Genomic DNA, 17,223 nt, shown 5'->3' on the forward strand with positions numbered 1-17,223 from the left:
AACCTGTGTAACACGGCCAGGCCAGGTCTAGAACTTCCGGTGAAGTTAGAAACTTGACTATGAATAAAAACAGGCATGTTAACCCTTACCGATTGCTCTCTTATTAAACCCTACACTCACATTGTGCGGCTTCGCGCTTTTTTTCATCAACCGATAATAGGTCGCTTTCACGGATATCTCTTCAGTTTCCAGATGGCAGATTTTTGTATGAAACTGAGAGACATGTTAGGCTACATTACCCATAGAACAAATATGACAGACCAATCATTTATGTGAAATAACATTAACGACAAGCTGACAGATAATTTTGTAAATTATAATGTAGTTAAAAATTGTTAGCTAGCTAGCCTAGTTTGCTAACGTTACTGCTCAAATCCTAGATAGCTAGAGCTAGCCTAGCTAGCATTAGCTTCTTTTACTATAAACCTTACCTTCGTAATTGTCGATGAAACTCAAACGTACAATTTTAACCCCTTTTCCCTCTTGCTTGAAGGGCACAACATTGAATCCTATGTAGCCTACATTGTTGATTGTCATTTTGGGAAGAACACCCGAACTCCTAAAAACCGGCATTTTGTGTTTGAGAAATAACTAACTTCTGCTATCTATAAAGTTGTTGATTTGGTTTATGCAATATGCGGAAGTGATGCGTGCATAGTGAATTGAAGTGGGCTTATGCAAGTTAAGGTGGAAATGTCAGTTGATGCCATTTTAAAATTAGTAAGAATTTTAATAATAATTTACCAACAGTAGGCTATATATATATATTTTTATATTTATTCATTTTTCATACTTTAGTTTTCATTGGTTTAACAAGAAACCGTAATGCCTTGAGTTCTAGCCGTCCCTCAATAATATAGTGAAAACTATAATATGAGTATACATGCGCACACTGGTGTGTGGATACAGAAAAGATGTTGAAAGTAAACCCAGCACAGAGCTCCATCCCTGTGGGAGACTCGGGTTTTATTGAGGAATAGTGTTCCCGTGCTCCCTAGCTCATCTCCACCACTGCTCTTAATTAGGAAACACGACGCTTGTATCAGGTCCCTGTTATGACGGGGGGCCTCGGCTGCTTATTGGCCTTTTAACTTTTCCACACAAACCGGTGTTGCTGTCTGACACACTGCTAGAGATGCCTTCCGTCTGTCGCCTTCCCACGAGGAGGAAGAGGAGGAGGGAGGGGAGCGGTAACGAGACGTACTAAGAAGATTATCCACATTTATTAGCTAGAGGCGCGTTAGGCTTCCCGAGAGGGAGGGCGGGACACCTATTAACACAGAGAACCGCTCATGGACACCGTTCCACAGGTGTAGAGGGCCTATTTACCGAGGAGCGGCAACTGAGAGCTGGTCCAGATCTCGTGATGGTTTGTCGCACCGTAAACCTGAGGGAAATGGCTAGGACACCGACTACACACTGGCACCGGATACAAATTTGGCGAATCTGACAATCCAAGGTTTCTCAGAGTAGGGGAGGCGATATGAAAACGCGACCCGCGGGAATCGGTAACGCCAATGCCGACTGGATGGGCTCGCTTAACCCCGCTCTCACGGCGATGCCCCTCAAGCACCTCGCGGTGCCCGGTGAGTGCGCCTTACGCTATTGTTAAAAGTGATTTGTAGAGGAGTGTGGGCCTGTTAGCGGCTAAGGGGATCCCCGCTGGCATAGGAGGCTAAAGCTTGCAACGTTTAACTCAATGAAATGGCACCTACATAATGTAGCTACTCCAAATTTTTATTATGGTGAGTTGTGTGTGTGACTGTCTCTCTCTCTCTCTTTATATTTCTCTTTCTCTGTGTGTGTGTGTGTGTGTGTGTGTGTGTGTGTGTTTTGTTTACTTTGTAGTATGTCTAATGACTTGAGGTTAATCTTTCATTACCTTGATGTGACCTGTTTTTTGTGTGTGAGATAAAGAGAAAGAGAGAGAGAGAAATAGAAGAGAGAGAAGAGAGTCTCAGCTGATAGAGAGAGAGAGGAGTTACACACTTAGTAGCATGACAAACACAGCCTGATCCAAGCTCAAGCCAGGCTCTTCAACACAACTCTCTGTTGACCAACCTTCTCTGTCCTACCCTTCCCCTCATCTCTTCCCCTCATTTCTTCCCCTCATCTCTTCCCCTCATCTCTTCTCCTCATCTCTTCCCTTCATCTCTTCCCCTCATCTCTTCCCCTCATCTCTTCCCCTCATCTCTTCCCCTCATCTCTTCCCCTCATCTCTTCTCCTCATCTCTTCTCCTCATCTCTTCCCCTCATCTCTTCCCCTCATCTCTTCTCATCTCCCCTCCACCTCTCTTTCTCTTCCATCCTCCTTCCCACCCTTCCGTTCTGCCCACCCCAGGGTCACATGACTCCTTCAGTTTCTGGGTAGATGAGCATGCTCCGGTGGGCCCAGACCAGATGGCCATCGTCCAGTACCTGGCCACTGTCTTCCGCCTCATGGCCAAGAAGGTCATGAAGAAGTGGTCCATGACTCAGGTGGGGCTCCACAGTGGTTCAGGGAAGTGTGGACAGTAAATAAATAGATGGTTGGAATCATTATAAAGGGGTAGTTTACATTCACTTACAGTAATATAGTTTGATATCTTACCCAAGAAGCAGTTTTTGAGATGCCTTCAGGTTAATGAAGCCAGTATAAACAGGAAGCTGCTGGTGTCTGCCCCTGATGTTGCTGCTGCTAGAACCTGACCTTCAGAGAGCAGCTGGACGCAGGGATCCGCTACTTCGACCTGCGAGTCTCCTCTAAGCCTGGAGAGACCGGAACTGAGATCTACTTCATCCACGGCCTGTTCGGCCACAAGGTGGGCCTGGGGGTGTGTGCTGGGACTGGCTTTGACTTCTGTCAGAGCGACCTTACACGCTGCATGGTAGCTGCTTATTGTGCTCCAGTCCCATTTCAATGGTACTTTGATATTTATTTACCTTCCTGACAACCCTGCCCACAAACACATACATACACCCCACCCCAGGTGCGAGACAGCCTGCTGGAGATGAACTCGTTCCTGTCGGCCCACAATAAGGAGGTTGTGTTCCTGGACTTCAACCACCACTACGCCATGGGTCTGGAGCACCACTCTTACCTCATCAGCATGTTGCAGGAGGTGTTCGGCTCCAAGCTCTGCGGCACCACCCCCGTGGACCACATCACTCTCGACTTCCTGTGGGCCAGGAAGTACCAGGTCACCCTGGGTCAGGGGCTGTGGGGGTCGAAGTGTAATCTGGGCAATCCACCTTGAGGGGGGACTGGTGTGTATGTGTGTGACAGAGGGGGCCGGTTGCATCTTAGTGGAAGATGGTTAAGAGATTAGAGGATGGTCAGGAGCCAGTTAGAGTGGGGGAATCTGCCCTACACTGTAGTGTGTATGCATGCATGTGGATAACTGTGTGTTCTAGGTGTGTGCGTGTAATCCAGAGATGGCAAAAGTACACACATCCTTCACTCAAGTAGAAGTACAGATACTCATGTTTAAAAAGACTGGTAAAAGTTGAAGAACTGACTCCACACTTTCACTCAAGTTAAAGTAAAGAAGTATGAGCTCTGACATATACTTAAGTAAAAAGTAGCCATTACTACTACCCGTTTTATTGTCTCGCTGGTATCTGGACCTCACATCATATTAATACAATAAGACATGCATACACATGCAGCGCATTCGCCAGGCATCCTTTTTGACACCGACAATATCGAACATCTACATTTACATTGAGTCATTTAGCAGACGCTCTTATCCAAAGCGACTTACAGTAAGTACAGGGACATTCCCCCCGAGGCAAGTAGGGTGAAGTGCCTTGCCCAAGGACACAACGTCATTTGGCACGGCCGGGAATCGAAGCAACCTTCGGATTACTAGCCCGACTCCCTCACTGCTCAGCCACCTGACTCCCTTTGATTCCCATTCCCATCTCCCTCATATATGGCCATGGGAGACAGGAATGTCTCTATTCTCAGTCATGTCGACATCGCTGACTCTCTCTCTCATCCATAACGTACCTTTTTATCCAAAAAAAATTCACACAGTGAAAGGAGAGAACAGAGAAGTCTAAAACAGAGTAGATTAAAGCAGAGCAGAGCACAATATGATGCAAACAAATATTTGTGAAACCTATATTTTTTAACCATTCAAAATTTATTTTCGCATTTCTGGTGTACTCCAGTTCAGTGGACGGTGTAGGTGTGGACCCTGACCGTACTGGACACTGAGTAGTCATAAACATCACCCCATTAACCACACAGTCCTCCTGCTCTGTTCTCGCTTTCTATCTCTTTTTCTCTCTCTCCATCTCGCTTTATTTCTCTCTCGCTTCCTCTCACTGTCTTTCTGTGTCTGTGTGTGTGCATGTATGTGTGCGTGTGCATGTATGTGTGTGTGTGTGTGTAAGTGTGTGTTTGTGTGCATGGGCATGTGAGCATGTGTGTGACTCAGTAAGGTGATTTCCTGTTCCTGTGACCCTAATCTGAGGCCTCTTATCTAACAGGACTGGCAGGTGAAAGAGAGGGAGTGAGGGAGAAAGGTGGAGGGGAAGAGAGGGAGGGAGGGAGAGTGAGAGGGGAGGGTAAGGGAGGGAGAGTGAGAGGGGAGGGTAAGGGAGGGAGAGTGAGAGGGGAGGGTAAGGAAGGGAGGGAGGGAGAGTGGAGGGTAAAGAAGGGAGGGAGGGAGAGTGAAAGGGGAGGAGAGGGAGGGAGAGTGAGAGGGGAGGGTAAGGAAGGGAGGGAGGGAGAGTGAGAGGGGAGGAGAGGGAGGGAGAGTGAGAGGGGAGGGTAAGGAAGGGAGGACTGTGAAAAAGAGATGAACTTGGTGGAAGAGGGTGTGAAGTGATGAAGAGAGACAGATAGGTTAGACTAACAGAGATAATAAATCTGTCCTCCCCTCTCTCCAGGTCCTGGTGTTCTACCATCACTCCGCCATGCAGGGCTGTCCTCTCCTGTGGCCAGGGAGCAGGATCCCTGCTCCCTGGGCCAACACCACCGATGCCCGCAAGCTCACCCAGGTCTCTCTCTCTCACACACACACACACACACACACACACACACACACACACACACACACACACACACACACACACACCAACCTTTATTTTATTTATAAAGCACATTTAACACAATACAAATTGGTCCAAAGTGCTGTACATAGTGCATAGCAGAACTATGCTATAAAACAACAATTAAAAGTTTCCAAAAGCTGAAGAATAAAAATGTGTTTTTAAATAGATATAGGAGCAGACCTCACATGATAAGGGAGAGCATTCCAAAGCTTTGGCCCGGCCACAGAAAAAGCCCGATCACCCTTTAATTTGTAGCGACATCGTGACACATTTAAAAGCAAGTGATTTGAAGATCTGAGTGCCCTAGCAGGACAGTATGGCACAATGAGATCACAAATATACCTTGGTGCACAGCCAGACAACGCCTTATAAACAAACATAAGGATCTTAAAATCAACTCTAAACTTAATGGGAAGCCAGTGAAGGGATGCCAAAACAGGAGAAATATGATCCCTCTTTCTAGACCCAGTCAAAAAGTACACATGCACGAATTGCAGCTTCTAAATCTTTGCTTGAAAGAAGATTCTTCAACTTTGCAATAGATCTTAAATGGAAAAAGCTTCCTCTAATAACAGCACAAATTTGTTTGTCGAAAAATAGTGAAGAGTCAAAGATCACTCCAAGGTTTTTGATTTGGCGTCTCTCTCTCACACACACACACCCACCCAGGCGTCTCTCTCACACACACACACCCACCCAGACGTCTCTCTCACACACACACACACCCACCCAGACGTGTCTCTCTGTCTCTCACACACACACACACACCCAGACGTCTCTCTCTCACACACACACCCACCCAGGCGTCTCTCTCTCTCACACACACACACACACACACACCCAGGCGTCTCTCTCTCTCACACACACACCCACCCAGGCGTCTCTCTCTCACACACACACACACCCAGGCGTCTCTCTCACACACACACAGGCGTCTCTCTCTCTCTCACACACACACCCACCCAGGCGTCTCTCACACACACACACCCACCCAGGCGTCTCTCTCTCACACACACACCCACCCAGGCGTCTCTCACACACACACACACCCAGGCGTCTCTCACACACACACACCCAGGCGTCTCTCACACACACACACACACAGGCGTCTCTCACACACACACACACACACACACACACAGGCGTCTCTCTCTCACACACACACACACACACACACACAGGCGTCTCTCTCTCTCACACACACCCAGGCGTCTCTCTCACACACACACACACCCAGGCGTCTCTCTCTCACACACCCACCCAGGTGTCTCTCTCTCACACACACACACACACACCCAGGCGTCTCTCACACACACACACACCCAGGCGTCTCTCTCTCACACACACACACACACACACACACCCAGGCGTCTCTCTCTCACACACACACACACACACCCAGGCGTCTCTCTCTCACACACACACACACCCAGGCGTCTCTCTCTAACACACCCACCCAGGCGTCTCTCTCTCACACACACACACACCCAGGCGTCTCTCTCTCACACACACACACCCACCGAGGCGTCTCTCTCACACACACCCACACCCACCCAGGCGTCTCTCTCTCTCACACACACACACACCCACCCAGGCGTCTCTTTCTCACACACACATCCACCCAGGCGTCTCTCTCACACACACACACACCCACACCCACCCAGGTGGCTCTCTCACACACACACACCCACCCAGACGTCTCTCTCTCACACACACCCACCCAGGCATCACTGTAAGTTGCTCTGGATAAGAGCGTCTGCTAAATGACTAAATGTAAATCTCTCTCTCTCACACACACACACACACACACACCAAGGTTTCTCTCTCCCCTCTGTGGTCCCCAGTTCCTGGACAGCACCCTGGAGGAGAGGAGCCAACACGGCTTCCACGTGTCCCAGGCCATCCTCACACCCCGGACCCAGACAGTGTTGCGGGGCCTGGCCAGGGGCCTAAGAAACCACCTGGTGGAAAGGTGGGGGCGAGTGAGTGTATATGCGTGTGTGTGGGTGGAGGGGGAAGCGTGTGTGTAATGTGTTTGTAGTGTATATGAGTGTGTATGTAGTGTGTATGCTGTATGTAGTGTGTAAGTGTATGTATGAGTGTGTATATAGTGTGTGTCAGATGGGGGGGTCAGATGGCTGAGCGGTTAGGGAGTCGGGCTATTAATCAGAAGGTTGTTGGTTTGATTCCTGGCTGTGCCAAATGACATCGTGTCCTTGGGCAAGGCACTTCACCCTACTTGCCTCGGGGAGAATGTCCCTGTACTTACTGTAAGTCGCTCTGGATAAGAGCGTCTGCTAAATGACTAAATGTAAATGTGCATGACGGTGGAATAATAATAATGTGTGTAATACGGTGAGCTGCCAGCAGAGGGCTCTAAAACTCAGATAAATCTTCATGAATTTCAAACAAAGGATTGTTGAACTCTCAACCGATTTTGTATCAGTTTCAAATCTAATACTTAATCATTTAATCATGTTTTCTTTGTATAACTCGTGTTATAAGCATGGTCACTGATGAATGCATTCTTTCTCACCTTTACCCTGAACCCTCAGAATACAAGGACACCTTGGAGGAGATTCTGAGAGGGCAGACCAGAGGCAGGACACAGTTAGGCAGTAAGAATAGAAATAAAACCTAAAACTAGCAAGTGAAGAGATGGGGAAGTTCCACAAATGCTGTGTTTGCAGAGCCTCAGTGGCTTTAGTAAACTGCACTGGAGCATGTCAGTCTAACTGCACTGGAGCATGTCAGTCTAACTGCACTGGAGCATGTCAGTCTAGCATGTCAGTCTAACTGCACTGGAGCATGTCAGTCTAGCATGTCAGTCTAACTGCACTGGAGCATGTCAGTCTATCTGCACTGGAGCATGTCAGTCTAACTGCACTGGAGCATGTCAGTCTATGTGCACTGGAGCATGTCAGTCTAACTGCACTGGAGCATGTCAGTCTATCTGCACTGGAGCATGTCAGTCTAACTGCACGTCAGTCTAACTGCACGTCAGTCTAACTGCACTGGAGCATGTCAGTCTAACTGCACTGGAGCATGTCAGTGTATGTCAAGTTATCTGGGTGTGACTTTGTGACTGCCTCTAACTTGACAAAGGCCTAGGGCAACGACAGAGGACACGGTACCAACTCAACTCTTTTTTCACTTTTATTTAGTAGGAAAGCAGGTTGAAAACCTTTGGGTCATAAAGAAAAAAGGAGGGAGAACATACAGTTAGCTCCCCGTAAAGTAACGACTTCAGAAACATACAAACGAATGACCAGTAGCAAACATACTCATTGCACGCTATATAAAGCAGTTAAACTCAAGTGCACGGATCAGAAACAGACGCGCTTCTTTACTTTCACTTCGATTCAAACAAACAAAACAAACCCTGAACAGACAATACTCTCCTCAAACGCACTGCTCACTCACCAATAGCGTCTCTGTTGTCTCCTGCACACTGAAGCACCCTGTCCAGATTTTCCTTTCTGCACACCTGACGCTCATCAACTCAGTGCCTTTTGTATGCTGGATTCTATTGGTATTGCACGACCATTCACTAATTTGTCTTAACACCTCCCACTTGAGCTCCTGGTTTCCGAACCCAAGGAGGTCACAGTCAGTCATTTTTGTCACAGTTGCTCTTCAACAGGAAGTAGGATGACCAGACGTCTGACATCCCTATGAAGAACTGTGGCAGGGATCTTTCTTGCGTGTTTCTTCGTACCCTTGCCACTCAGAGTCACACCTTTGACCAACCTCATGACTGGAACAGGATAGCTTGGGAAGGTCCTCACACGTGCATCTCTCACAATGCCTTTTTTGTCAGTGTGGACACTGACCACCCTGGCCAACTTGTACTGACCTCTCAGGGCATTCTGGTCAGCCAGCCAGACCACATCACCCACAGCCACATTTCGCTGCCTGGTATGCCACTTGCTCCTAATGAACAGGTTGGGGCCAGCCAACTGGCTCCACCTCGCCCAGAATTTGCTGCCCTCTGCCTGAATGCTTTGGAGTCTCCTGTAAGGGTAGCCTTCAAAGCGGAAATCTCCCGGGTCCCCTCTCGCACCGGCCCTCCCCAATAAAAGAGAGTTGTGGCTAATGTACTCCACATAGTCTTACTGGCTTTGAGTCCTCGCTTCAATTGGTCTCTCATTTGCCAGGTTGGCTGCAATAAAGAGAAATGTTTGTAATTCCCCCCATGTGAAAACCCAGTTTCCTCCAAGGTTGTCCAGGGCCCTTTTCACTATGCGGACAGCTGCCTCTGCTGCTCCGTTTCTGTGGGGGGAGTCTGCAGGATAGGGTTAGGGTTAGGGTTAGTGGGGGTTAGGGTTAGTGGGGGGAGTCTGCAGGATGGATGGGTTAGGGTTAGTGGGGGGAGTCCCCAGGATGGATGGGTTAGGGTTAGTGGGGTGAGTCCGCAGGATGGATGGGTTAGGGTTAGGGTTAGTGGGGGGAGTCCGCAGGATGGATGGGTTAGGGTTAGTGGGGGGAGTCCGCAGGATGGATGGGTTAGGGTTAGGGTTAGTGGGGGGAGTCCGCAGGATGGATGGGTTAGGGTTAGTGGGGGGAGTCCGCAGGATGGATGGGTTAGGGTTAGTGGGGGGAGTCCCCAGGATGGATGGGTTAGGGTTAGTGGGGGGAGTCCGCAGGATGGATGTTCCAAACCCACTCTGTCCCGTGCTTGGCAGCTTCTTTTTCAAGCTCAGGCCTCTTCAGCCGAAGTTAGTGCCCGGATCAGACCACAGTTTACTGGGATGCCCTCTTATCGAAGTGAATCTGTGGTAGGCCAGCAAGAAACCCTCTGATGACTGGTCACTAACTACATCAGTGTGTATTGCCCTCGAAGCCATGCAGCAGAAGACAATCCCCCAGACCTTGAGGTTGACTCTCTTCCTAACCTCGTCTCTCACTTCGTAAGGGCCGAACATGTCCACGGTTGTAAACTCAAATGGTGCAGCTGGGCCTGTCCGCTCAGGTGGAAGGTCACTCATGATCTGCTGACAATGTTCCTCCAGACGAATCTATGAAGATGCATTTCCTGCTGCTCCAACCACACTGAATTGTACATCTTCTTGATGTCTCCTAGAGCTGCATACTCACCTGACACTCATCAACTCAGTGACTTTTGTATGCTGGATGCCAGTGGTATTGCACGACCATTCACTAATTTGTCTTAACAGTCTATCTGCACTGGAGCATGTCAGTCTAACTGCACTGGAGCATGTCAGTCTAACTGCACTGGAGCATGTCAGTCTAACTGCACTGGAGCATGTCAGTCTAACTGCACTGGAGCATGTCAGTATAACTGCACTGGAGCATGTCAGTCTAACTGCAATGGAGCATGTCAGTCTAACTTGACCCTCCTGCAGCTTGTCTCCATGGAGACAGTGGTCTGGGAGGAAGTCTCCTAATTTTGCGTTTCCGAGGAAACGGGATAGTTTATTATCTCAAGATAAACATTCTTCCTTCCTGCATCAGTTCTGTCTGCTGCTGAGGTTAGTGGAGGGTGTGGGCACTTCAGAGTGTGTGTGTGTGTGTCAGAATGAGTTTGGGAACAATGGGCCAAGCTGGACTGGAACTGTCACTTACAAACACCCAGACTGTCTCTTACCTTCAAATCTCCCTTCTCTCCTCCTCCTCCTCTCCCCATCCTCCTCCTTCTCTCCCCATCCTCCTCCTCCTCTCTCCCTCCTTCTCCCTCCCCAGGAACCTCCCCACCATCATGTTGTGGGTGGAGGCCCAAAGGCCAGGTGTGGGTGGAGTCAACATCATCACTTCAGACTTTGTGGAGCTGCTGGACTTCTCCAACAGGGTCATCACTCTGAACAGGCTGCTACTGGCTGAGCAGGCCCGCAACCCCTGCTGACCCCTGAACTCTAACCCTTCTGACCCCTAACCCACCTGACCTCTGACACACCTGACCCCTGTCCTGTAACTCTCCTGACCTCTAACACACCTGACCTCTACCCTTTGATTCTGACCATGAACCTGCAAGTTTGGTGCAAAGGCTTTGGATAAAAGTGTTAAAGGAGCAGAGATCAGATCTGTCTCCTCTCCAGATTCCTCACCTCCATCCAACATGGCAGCTGCACTATGGATCACATGACCCAGGGACTCTGATCATGTGACAGACTGGCTCATGTCAACATGCACACTTCACTGGTGTCACTTCTTCATTGGTATGTTTTAATGCAGTGATGCTATAAAAATATGAGCTGTATAAGAAGGTGTCATCTTTATTTGTTATAACTTGTAAAGAGCATAAAAATAATAGTCTTAGAGATTTGTGTGGGTCTCTGTGGGTCTGTGTGTGTTGGTGTGTTTGTGTGTGTGTGTTTGTGTCTGTGTGTTTATGTGTGCATGTGTGTGCGAGCGTGTATGTGTATGTTGCATGTGTGTGTGTATGTGGCTTGTGCTGGCTGGATTGTGGTTGTCTACTGTACATTCCTGTGATCCTTGTTGTAAACAAGAGGAAAAGAATTAGTGAAGGAAGAGAGAGAGACGGAGGAGAGAGAGAGAGGAGGAGGAGAGAGAGAGGAGGAGAGAGAGAGAGGGGAGAGAGAGGAGGAGGAGAGAGGAGAGACGGAAGAGAGAGGAGGAGAGAGAGACCGAGGAGGAGGAGAAAGAGACGGAGGAGAGAGACAGGAGGAGAGAGAGACAGAGGAGAGAGAGAGAGAGGAGAGAGAGGAGGAAAGAGAGACCGAGGAGGAGGAGAAAGAGACGGAGGAGAGAGAGGAGGAAAGAGAGACCGAGGAGGAGAAACAGACAGAGGAGAGAGAGGAGAAGAGAGAGACGGAGGAGGAGAGAGAGGAGGAAAGAGAGACCGAGGAGGAGAGAGAGGAGAGAGAGGAGGAAAGAGAGACCGAGGAGGAGGAGAAAGAGACGGAGGAGAGAGAGGAGGAAAGAGAGACCGAGGAGGAGGAGAAAGAGACGGAGGAGAGAGAGGAGGAGAGAGAGACGGAGGAGGAGAGAGAAGAGGAGGAGAGAGGAGGAGGAGAGAGAGACCGAGGAGGAGGAGAAAGAGACGGAGGAGAGAGACCGAGGAGAGAGAGAGACGGAGGACAGAGGGGCGGAGGAGGAGAGGAGTAGAAGAGAGAGGAGTGAGGAGAGAGAGACGGAGGAGAGACTTGTTTGTGTGTGTGTGTGCATACGGCCCATGGTAAGGCTAATGGACTTGTAATAGAATAGAATATTTTTCTTGTCATTGTACACTGGACAACGACATTCGAGACAATCCACCTCAGGTGCACTGAATAAATACACAAGTTTATAAAGTAAGATCAAATGTAAAAAGATTATAAACACACACACATCCTTCACATTCCACTATTGCACAGAGCCCTAAAATTGCACATAAAAAGTTACAATATTGCACTTGAAAGCTTGTATGTACAGCAGCATTTGACTTGGAGATGAAGAGACTACAAACACCTATTACTGTAATTTACATTTCTTTAATGTTTAACTTTTAAAAGCTCTTATTTTTTTCATGAAAAGACCTCTTTCAAAACAGCCTCCACAGAATCACTCAGGAATTTCAGAATTCGTTCTGGAATGCTGTCCAACATTCCACCACCATCACAGCCTCGGGTCTGATGTCATGAGAGAGGCTGGTCCAACAACATGGGCAGCCAGGATGGTTCCAGAACAGCAGGACACAGCCAGGGCTAAGGGGATGGATAGCTCAGTGGTAGTTTACACATCAAGAGGTTCCAGGTTCAAATCCCACCCCTCCACTAAGCCTTGTTGGTTAAAACTGTCTGGCTTTATACATGATGATGTCATCATCATTAAATCATGGAAAATGGTGGAATCAACTCCCCACCTCCATCAGGGACACTGACTGTCTCCCCACCTTCAAGAAAAGGCTCAAGACGCACTTGTTCCGGGAGTACAACGGCACTTAGGAATGCTTGGCTTGACCTGATGTTAGTTTCCTCCAGGATCACAATGACTCGTATTGAGAGACTTGTTGCTCTTGCTGGTTAGTTGTAATGGTTTCAAATTCTTGTACTCGCTGTGAAATATTTTATTGTTGATTGTTTTTTCTACAGGTACACTCTTGCACTGTTGTGGGGAGTTTCATGTTGTTCAATTGTAACTTGTTTATCTGCATGCTCTTATGGTTCTTCCCTTTGGCACTTATTTGGTTTTCCACAATGTATGCTTCATGTTTTGGCTATTCGCAATGTTTGGGGCTATCTCGTTGTTGTTATGATCAGTGACCTATGCTCTTTTGTAAAGCTCTCTCTTGGAAGTCGCTTTGGATAAAAGCGTCTGATAAATGCATAAATGTAAATGTAAAATCATGAAACCAAATTTAACCTTGGAGGGAATCGAACCTGGGTCCAAGATGGCAGCCTTGTGATTTAAAGTGTAACTAAACTCCTGAACCTCTTTCTGGAGTTTGAAGCCTGGGATCAGATTAAGCACCGCTAGACTCAACCACCTGACGTCAAAACTCACCACCGCTAGACTCAACCATCCTGGTCTTAATTCTTCTGACAAATCTTTGCTAAAGTGTTATTTTGGATAATCTGGTGTTAAATATGGCTCTTTTGGCCCTTACTGGCGATTACCTAGTAATCTAGTTAGCTAGTAGCTCAGCTGTACAAGTAATTTACCGGTCCGGGGGTCAGATTCTTAAACTTGGAGCAAAATGTATTACAGCCGGCTTCACCCAGGTGAAATGGCTACAAGCTACACGTCCTAGCTACCAACAAGTTAGCTGGAACTTCGAGCGTCTGCTAAATGACTAAATGTAAACTTAGACTAGTCAGTTTTGTTTCTTCTGTTTTTGCGCTAGTATGTGGTGGGACTGATATATTAATAAAGCAATAAACCATGAAAGGGGTATGGAATGATTATCATAAATTCTATTGAGCAATCGATGCCTTTCAGTATCTGAACGATTGGAATGGAAAACACTAGAAGCGCAAGGCGGTGTTCCTTAAAGGCCGATTTATACTTCTCCGTTTTTACGGAGACGGACACAGGGAACGCCCTCTCCGACGAGGAATTCCCTCTCCATGCCCTCTCCGTGCCCTCTCCGAGCCCCTTGGAGAGCTCTACGTGCACCTCCTGATTTTCCTGACTATCCGTCTGTCCGTCCATCATTTTACGGATACCCCTTGGCTGTGATTGGTCCGTATTAAGAACCGCTTGCGTCAGGGGCGGGGGCGGGGTTGCCGTGATAAACAGGACGAACAGAATCCTTTGACCGCCATTGCTGTAAGTTTTTACAATTCCTATTTAAACAGTACATGTAAATCAGCATCTGAATTAAAATGTGACGAGAAATGGGCAGTGTAGTTGCAGAAAATGTGCATATTTTATTGATGAAACGGCTAATTTGTACATTTGCTCGACGACTTACAAAAAGCCGTTGCGCCACATACTCTTCTGGTGGTGAATTGTTTTCAGCACCCACTGCCTACGGAGAACCATAAACGAAGTCTATCCGTCCGTATCCGTGCGCCCGCCCATCCGTAAACGGAGACGCAGAAGTATATTTCGGCCGGCAGAAATATACTTCTTCTCGGTGCCCAATCATGCAAATTCCATTGCGCACCTGCGCGCTCCTGGTATGCGATGAAACGATTAGAAACTTTTCCCGGTGGAGAAGTCCCATAGAGATATCAGATATGATACCACACAGACGCCCTCTTTACATTCTCAACAAAGACCAACTTGACCTACAAAATATTTTTGACTTGAGAGCCCAAAACAAAGTTAGGAAAAACATAGGAACTTTTTTTTTTCACTGCAAAAACAATGCATAAATACATACTGTAAAGGTCCAAACATTCATAGTATAACGTGGTTATATGAATGCTGTTTCTTCGCGATTGAAGCAATTTAACGATAATTTCGATTAGATTAAAGCTAAAAGCAGACAAATGGCGCCTGGCTCCAGTTTAACAACAAAGGTCACAGGGACACGATTAAAGAACGGCATCAGCGAGCTCTGCCTTAATCACAGAGACTGCAGGGTCACACTGCATCTGTTCTCACCCGCAAAGTGCTGCTGTCTCAAGTCTGTACCAAACACTATATATGTCTCTCTCTCACACACACACACACACACACACACACACTCTCTCACGTAGACACACACGCGGAGGGAGGGAGGGAGGGAGAGGGAGGGAGGGAGGGAGGGAGGGAGGGAGGGAGGGAGGGAGGGAGGGAGGGAGGGAGGGAGGGAGGGAGGGAGGGAGGGAGGGAGGGAGGGAGGGAGGGAGAGCTCTGCTCCCGCCCTAAGTCCGTTCCTTTCAGGTCTCATTCCAGCTGTTAAGCATTCCTGAGCTCTATACTCTTAACTGGCGGGGACCGAACTCTCTGTGTGTGTGTGTGTTCTTTTTTTCTGAGAAACCACGAGCCCAGCTGAGGAGCCAGCACGGAATGTGTTTGGGTTATGCTGGTAGGAGAGAGACATGACACAATCGTTTGGAGTATAAAAAAATAAGGAATTTTGTCCCCGGTGTTTGACAGTGTTATTTGGGATGGCATCATTGGCCGGTCCGGCTTCCATGGTAAGAAATGTCTTTAACAAAGCAGACTACCTGGTACTACTTTCGGATACCTTTCATAAGCTTTGTGTAAATGCTAAACTGTTTTAACAGCTGTCTAAACATCTAGGCTACAGGAGGAGGGTTCCTGTGCTGCCTCCACATCGCCCTCCTGCCGTTTCCTGGATCTTACAACAGCTAATGGAGGATTAGTGGGCAGTACTACGTGTTTAATTGGAAAGTGAATACAATGAGTGTTTTAGTTCTTGACCTCATTACATTTCGCTTCAAGATGACGGGAGAGTTTTGAAAGGGAGGAATTCAACAATTCACTTTGTTGAATTTAGTTTGACAAACTATTCGTCAAACTTTATCACTTAATTAATCTGTGTGCAATGTGCTTTACGGTATGCTACAAACTACACTATCCTAGATGTTGCGTCTGATCGATTAACCTGTTAAGAAAAAGACATTCAACCATTAACGTCTGTGAACGTCAAGAGTTGAATCAGGAGCTTTCTTCATGGTTCATCCTGTCCTCCTTGCTCTCCTTCCCACCTAGTGGTCCAGTGCGCGGGACCCTCTCCCCAACACATTACAGTCTAACGCAACTCAGACCAGCCCGTCCCGGTTTCAATCTCTCGGTAATATCCGCTCCGGTTAGAAGTGAAAACACAAGCTGATCTGCTGCAGATGCTATTTAGGAGATCTTATATTTACCTCAAACTCACACACCCTACCTCATATCAAATAACACTTCCAGCTGTTATGGTCATTTTAAGGTAATCTGTGACGAATGTGGATTTAAATTATATACAATGCTACAAGGTTATCCAGATGACTCTTAATTTTGTATAGCATGCTATTGTGGGGTTCATTCAGCAGGTTACCTTTTTATAATTTAACTGAAATGTGTACACAAAGCAACATACAGATGCACATATAAAAGTACAGCAAAAGATCAAGGATTTGAATTGTAGAGGAATGTGTTTCGGGGGGGCGGGGGGTCTGTCCCCGAGGCAGCGACACACATGAGTGGTCTGCTGAAGATCTACCTGCCTAGACCTGCCCTGTTCACCTGGACAGGAGAGGGGGTGGGGGGTAGGGGGAGGAGAGAAGAGAAGAGGGGGATGGAAGAGGAATAAATGAGAGTATGAAGGAGGGAGAAGAGGAGGTGGAAGGGAGGAGTGGAAAGAGAGGTTAAAAGACAGCTCCTGTTATTATAAAGGAACTTAGTCTCCACCTTGAACTTCACACTAGTGGACTAGTGGACCTCTAATGTGTTTTCATTAAACATCTCTCACTCCCCTGCTTCATGCTCCGTGTGAAGTGAATATGTGTGTAGTGAATATGAGTGTGTATGTGAAAATGTGTGTAGTGAATATGTGTGTGTATGTGAATATGTGTGTAGTGAATATGTGTGTGTATGTGAATATGTGTGTGTATGTGAATATGTGTGTAGTGAATATGTGTGTAGTAAGTGTGTGTAGTGAATATGAGTGTGTATGTGAGTGTGTGAGTGTGTGTGCTCTTGATTGATGCAAGAAAGTTTGTGTTTGTATGTTATGTGATTGTATGTGTGTTGTTGTGTGTTTGTATGTATTTTGTTGTTGTGTGTTTTGCATCCATGTTTGAGAGTGTTTTTGTCCATGTGTGGTGTATGTGTTTTTTATTT

General features: G+C 47.4%; 1 protein-coding gene across 1 annotated transcript; it reads left to right on the forward strand.

Annotated features, from left to right (window-relative positions):
- Window positions 1–1,344: 1,344 nt before the first annotated feature.
- Window positions 1,345–10,906, forward strand: plcxd2 (phosphatidylinositol-specific phospholipase C, X domain containing 2). The gene is made up of 7 exons (XM_067252092.1): window positions 1,345–1,586; window positions 2,342–2,478; window positions 2,682–2,801; window positions 2,970–3,179; window positions 4,879–4,989; window positions 6,888–7,015; window positions 10,747–10,906. Exons 1-7 carry the CDS (start codon window positions 1,484–1,486, stop codon window positions 10,904–10,906), a joined length of 969 nt encoding a protein of 322 aa, XP_067108193.1. The 5' UTR covers window positions 1,345–1,483.
- The last annotated feature ends 6,317 nt before the right edge of the window (window positions 10,907–17,223 follow it).

This window comes from Osmerus mordax, chromosome 15 (genome assembly GCF_038355195.1).
Source record: "Osmerus mordax isolate fOsmMor3 chromosome 15, fOsmMor3.pri, whole genome shotgun sequence".
NCBI classification, from domain to species: domain Eukaryota; kingdom Metazoa; phylum Chordata; class Actinopteri; order Osmeriformes; family Osmeridae; genus Osmerus; species Osmerus mordax.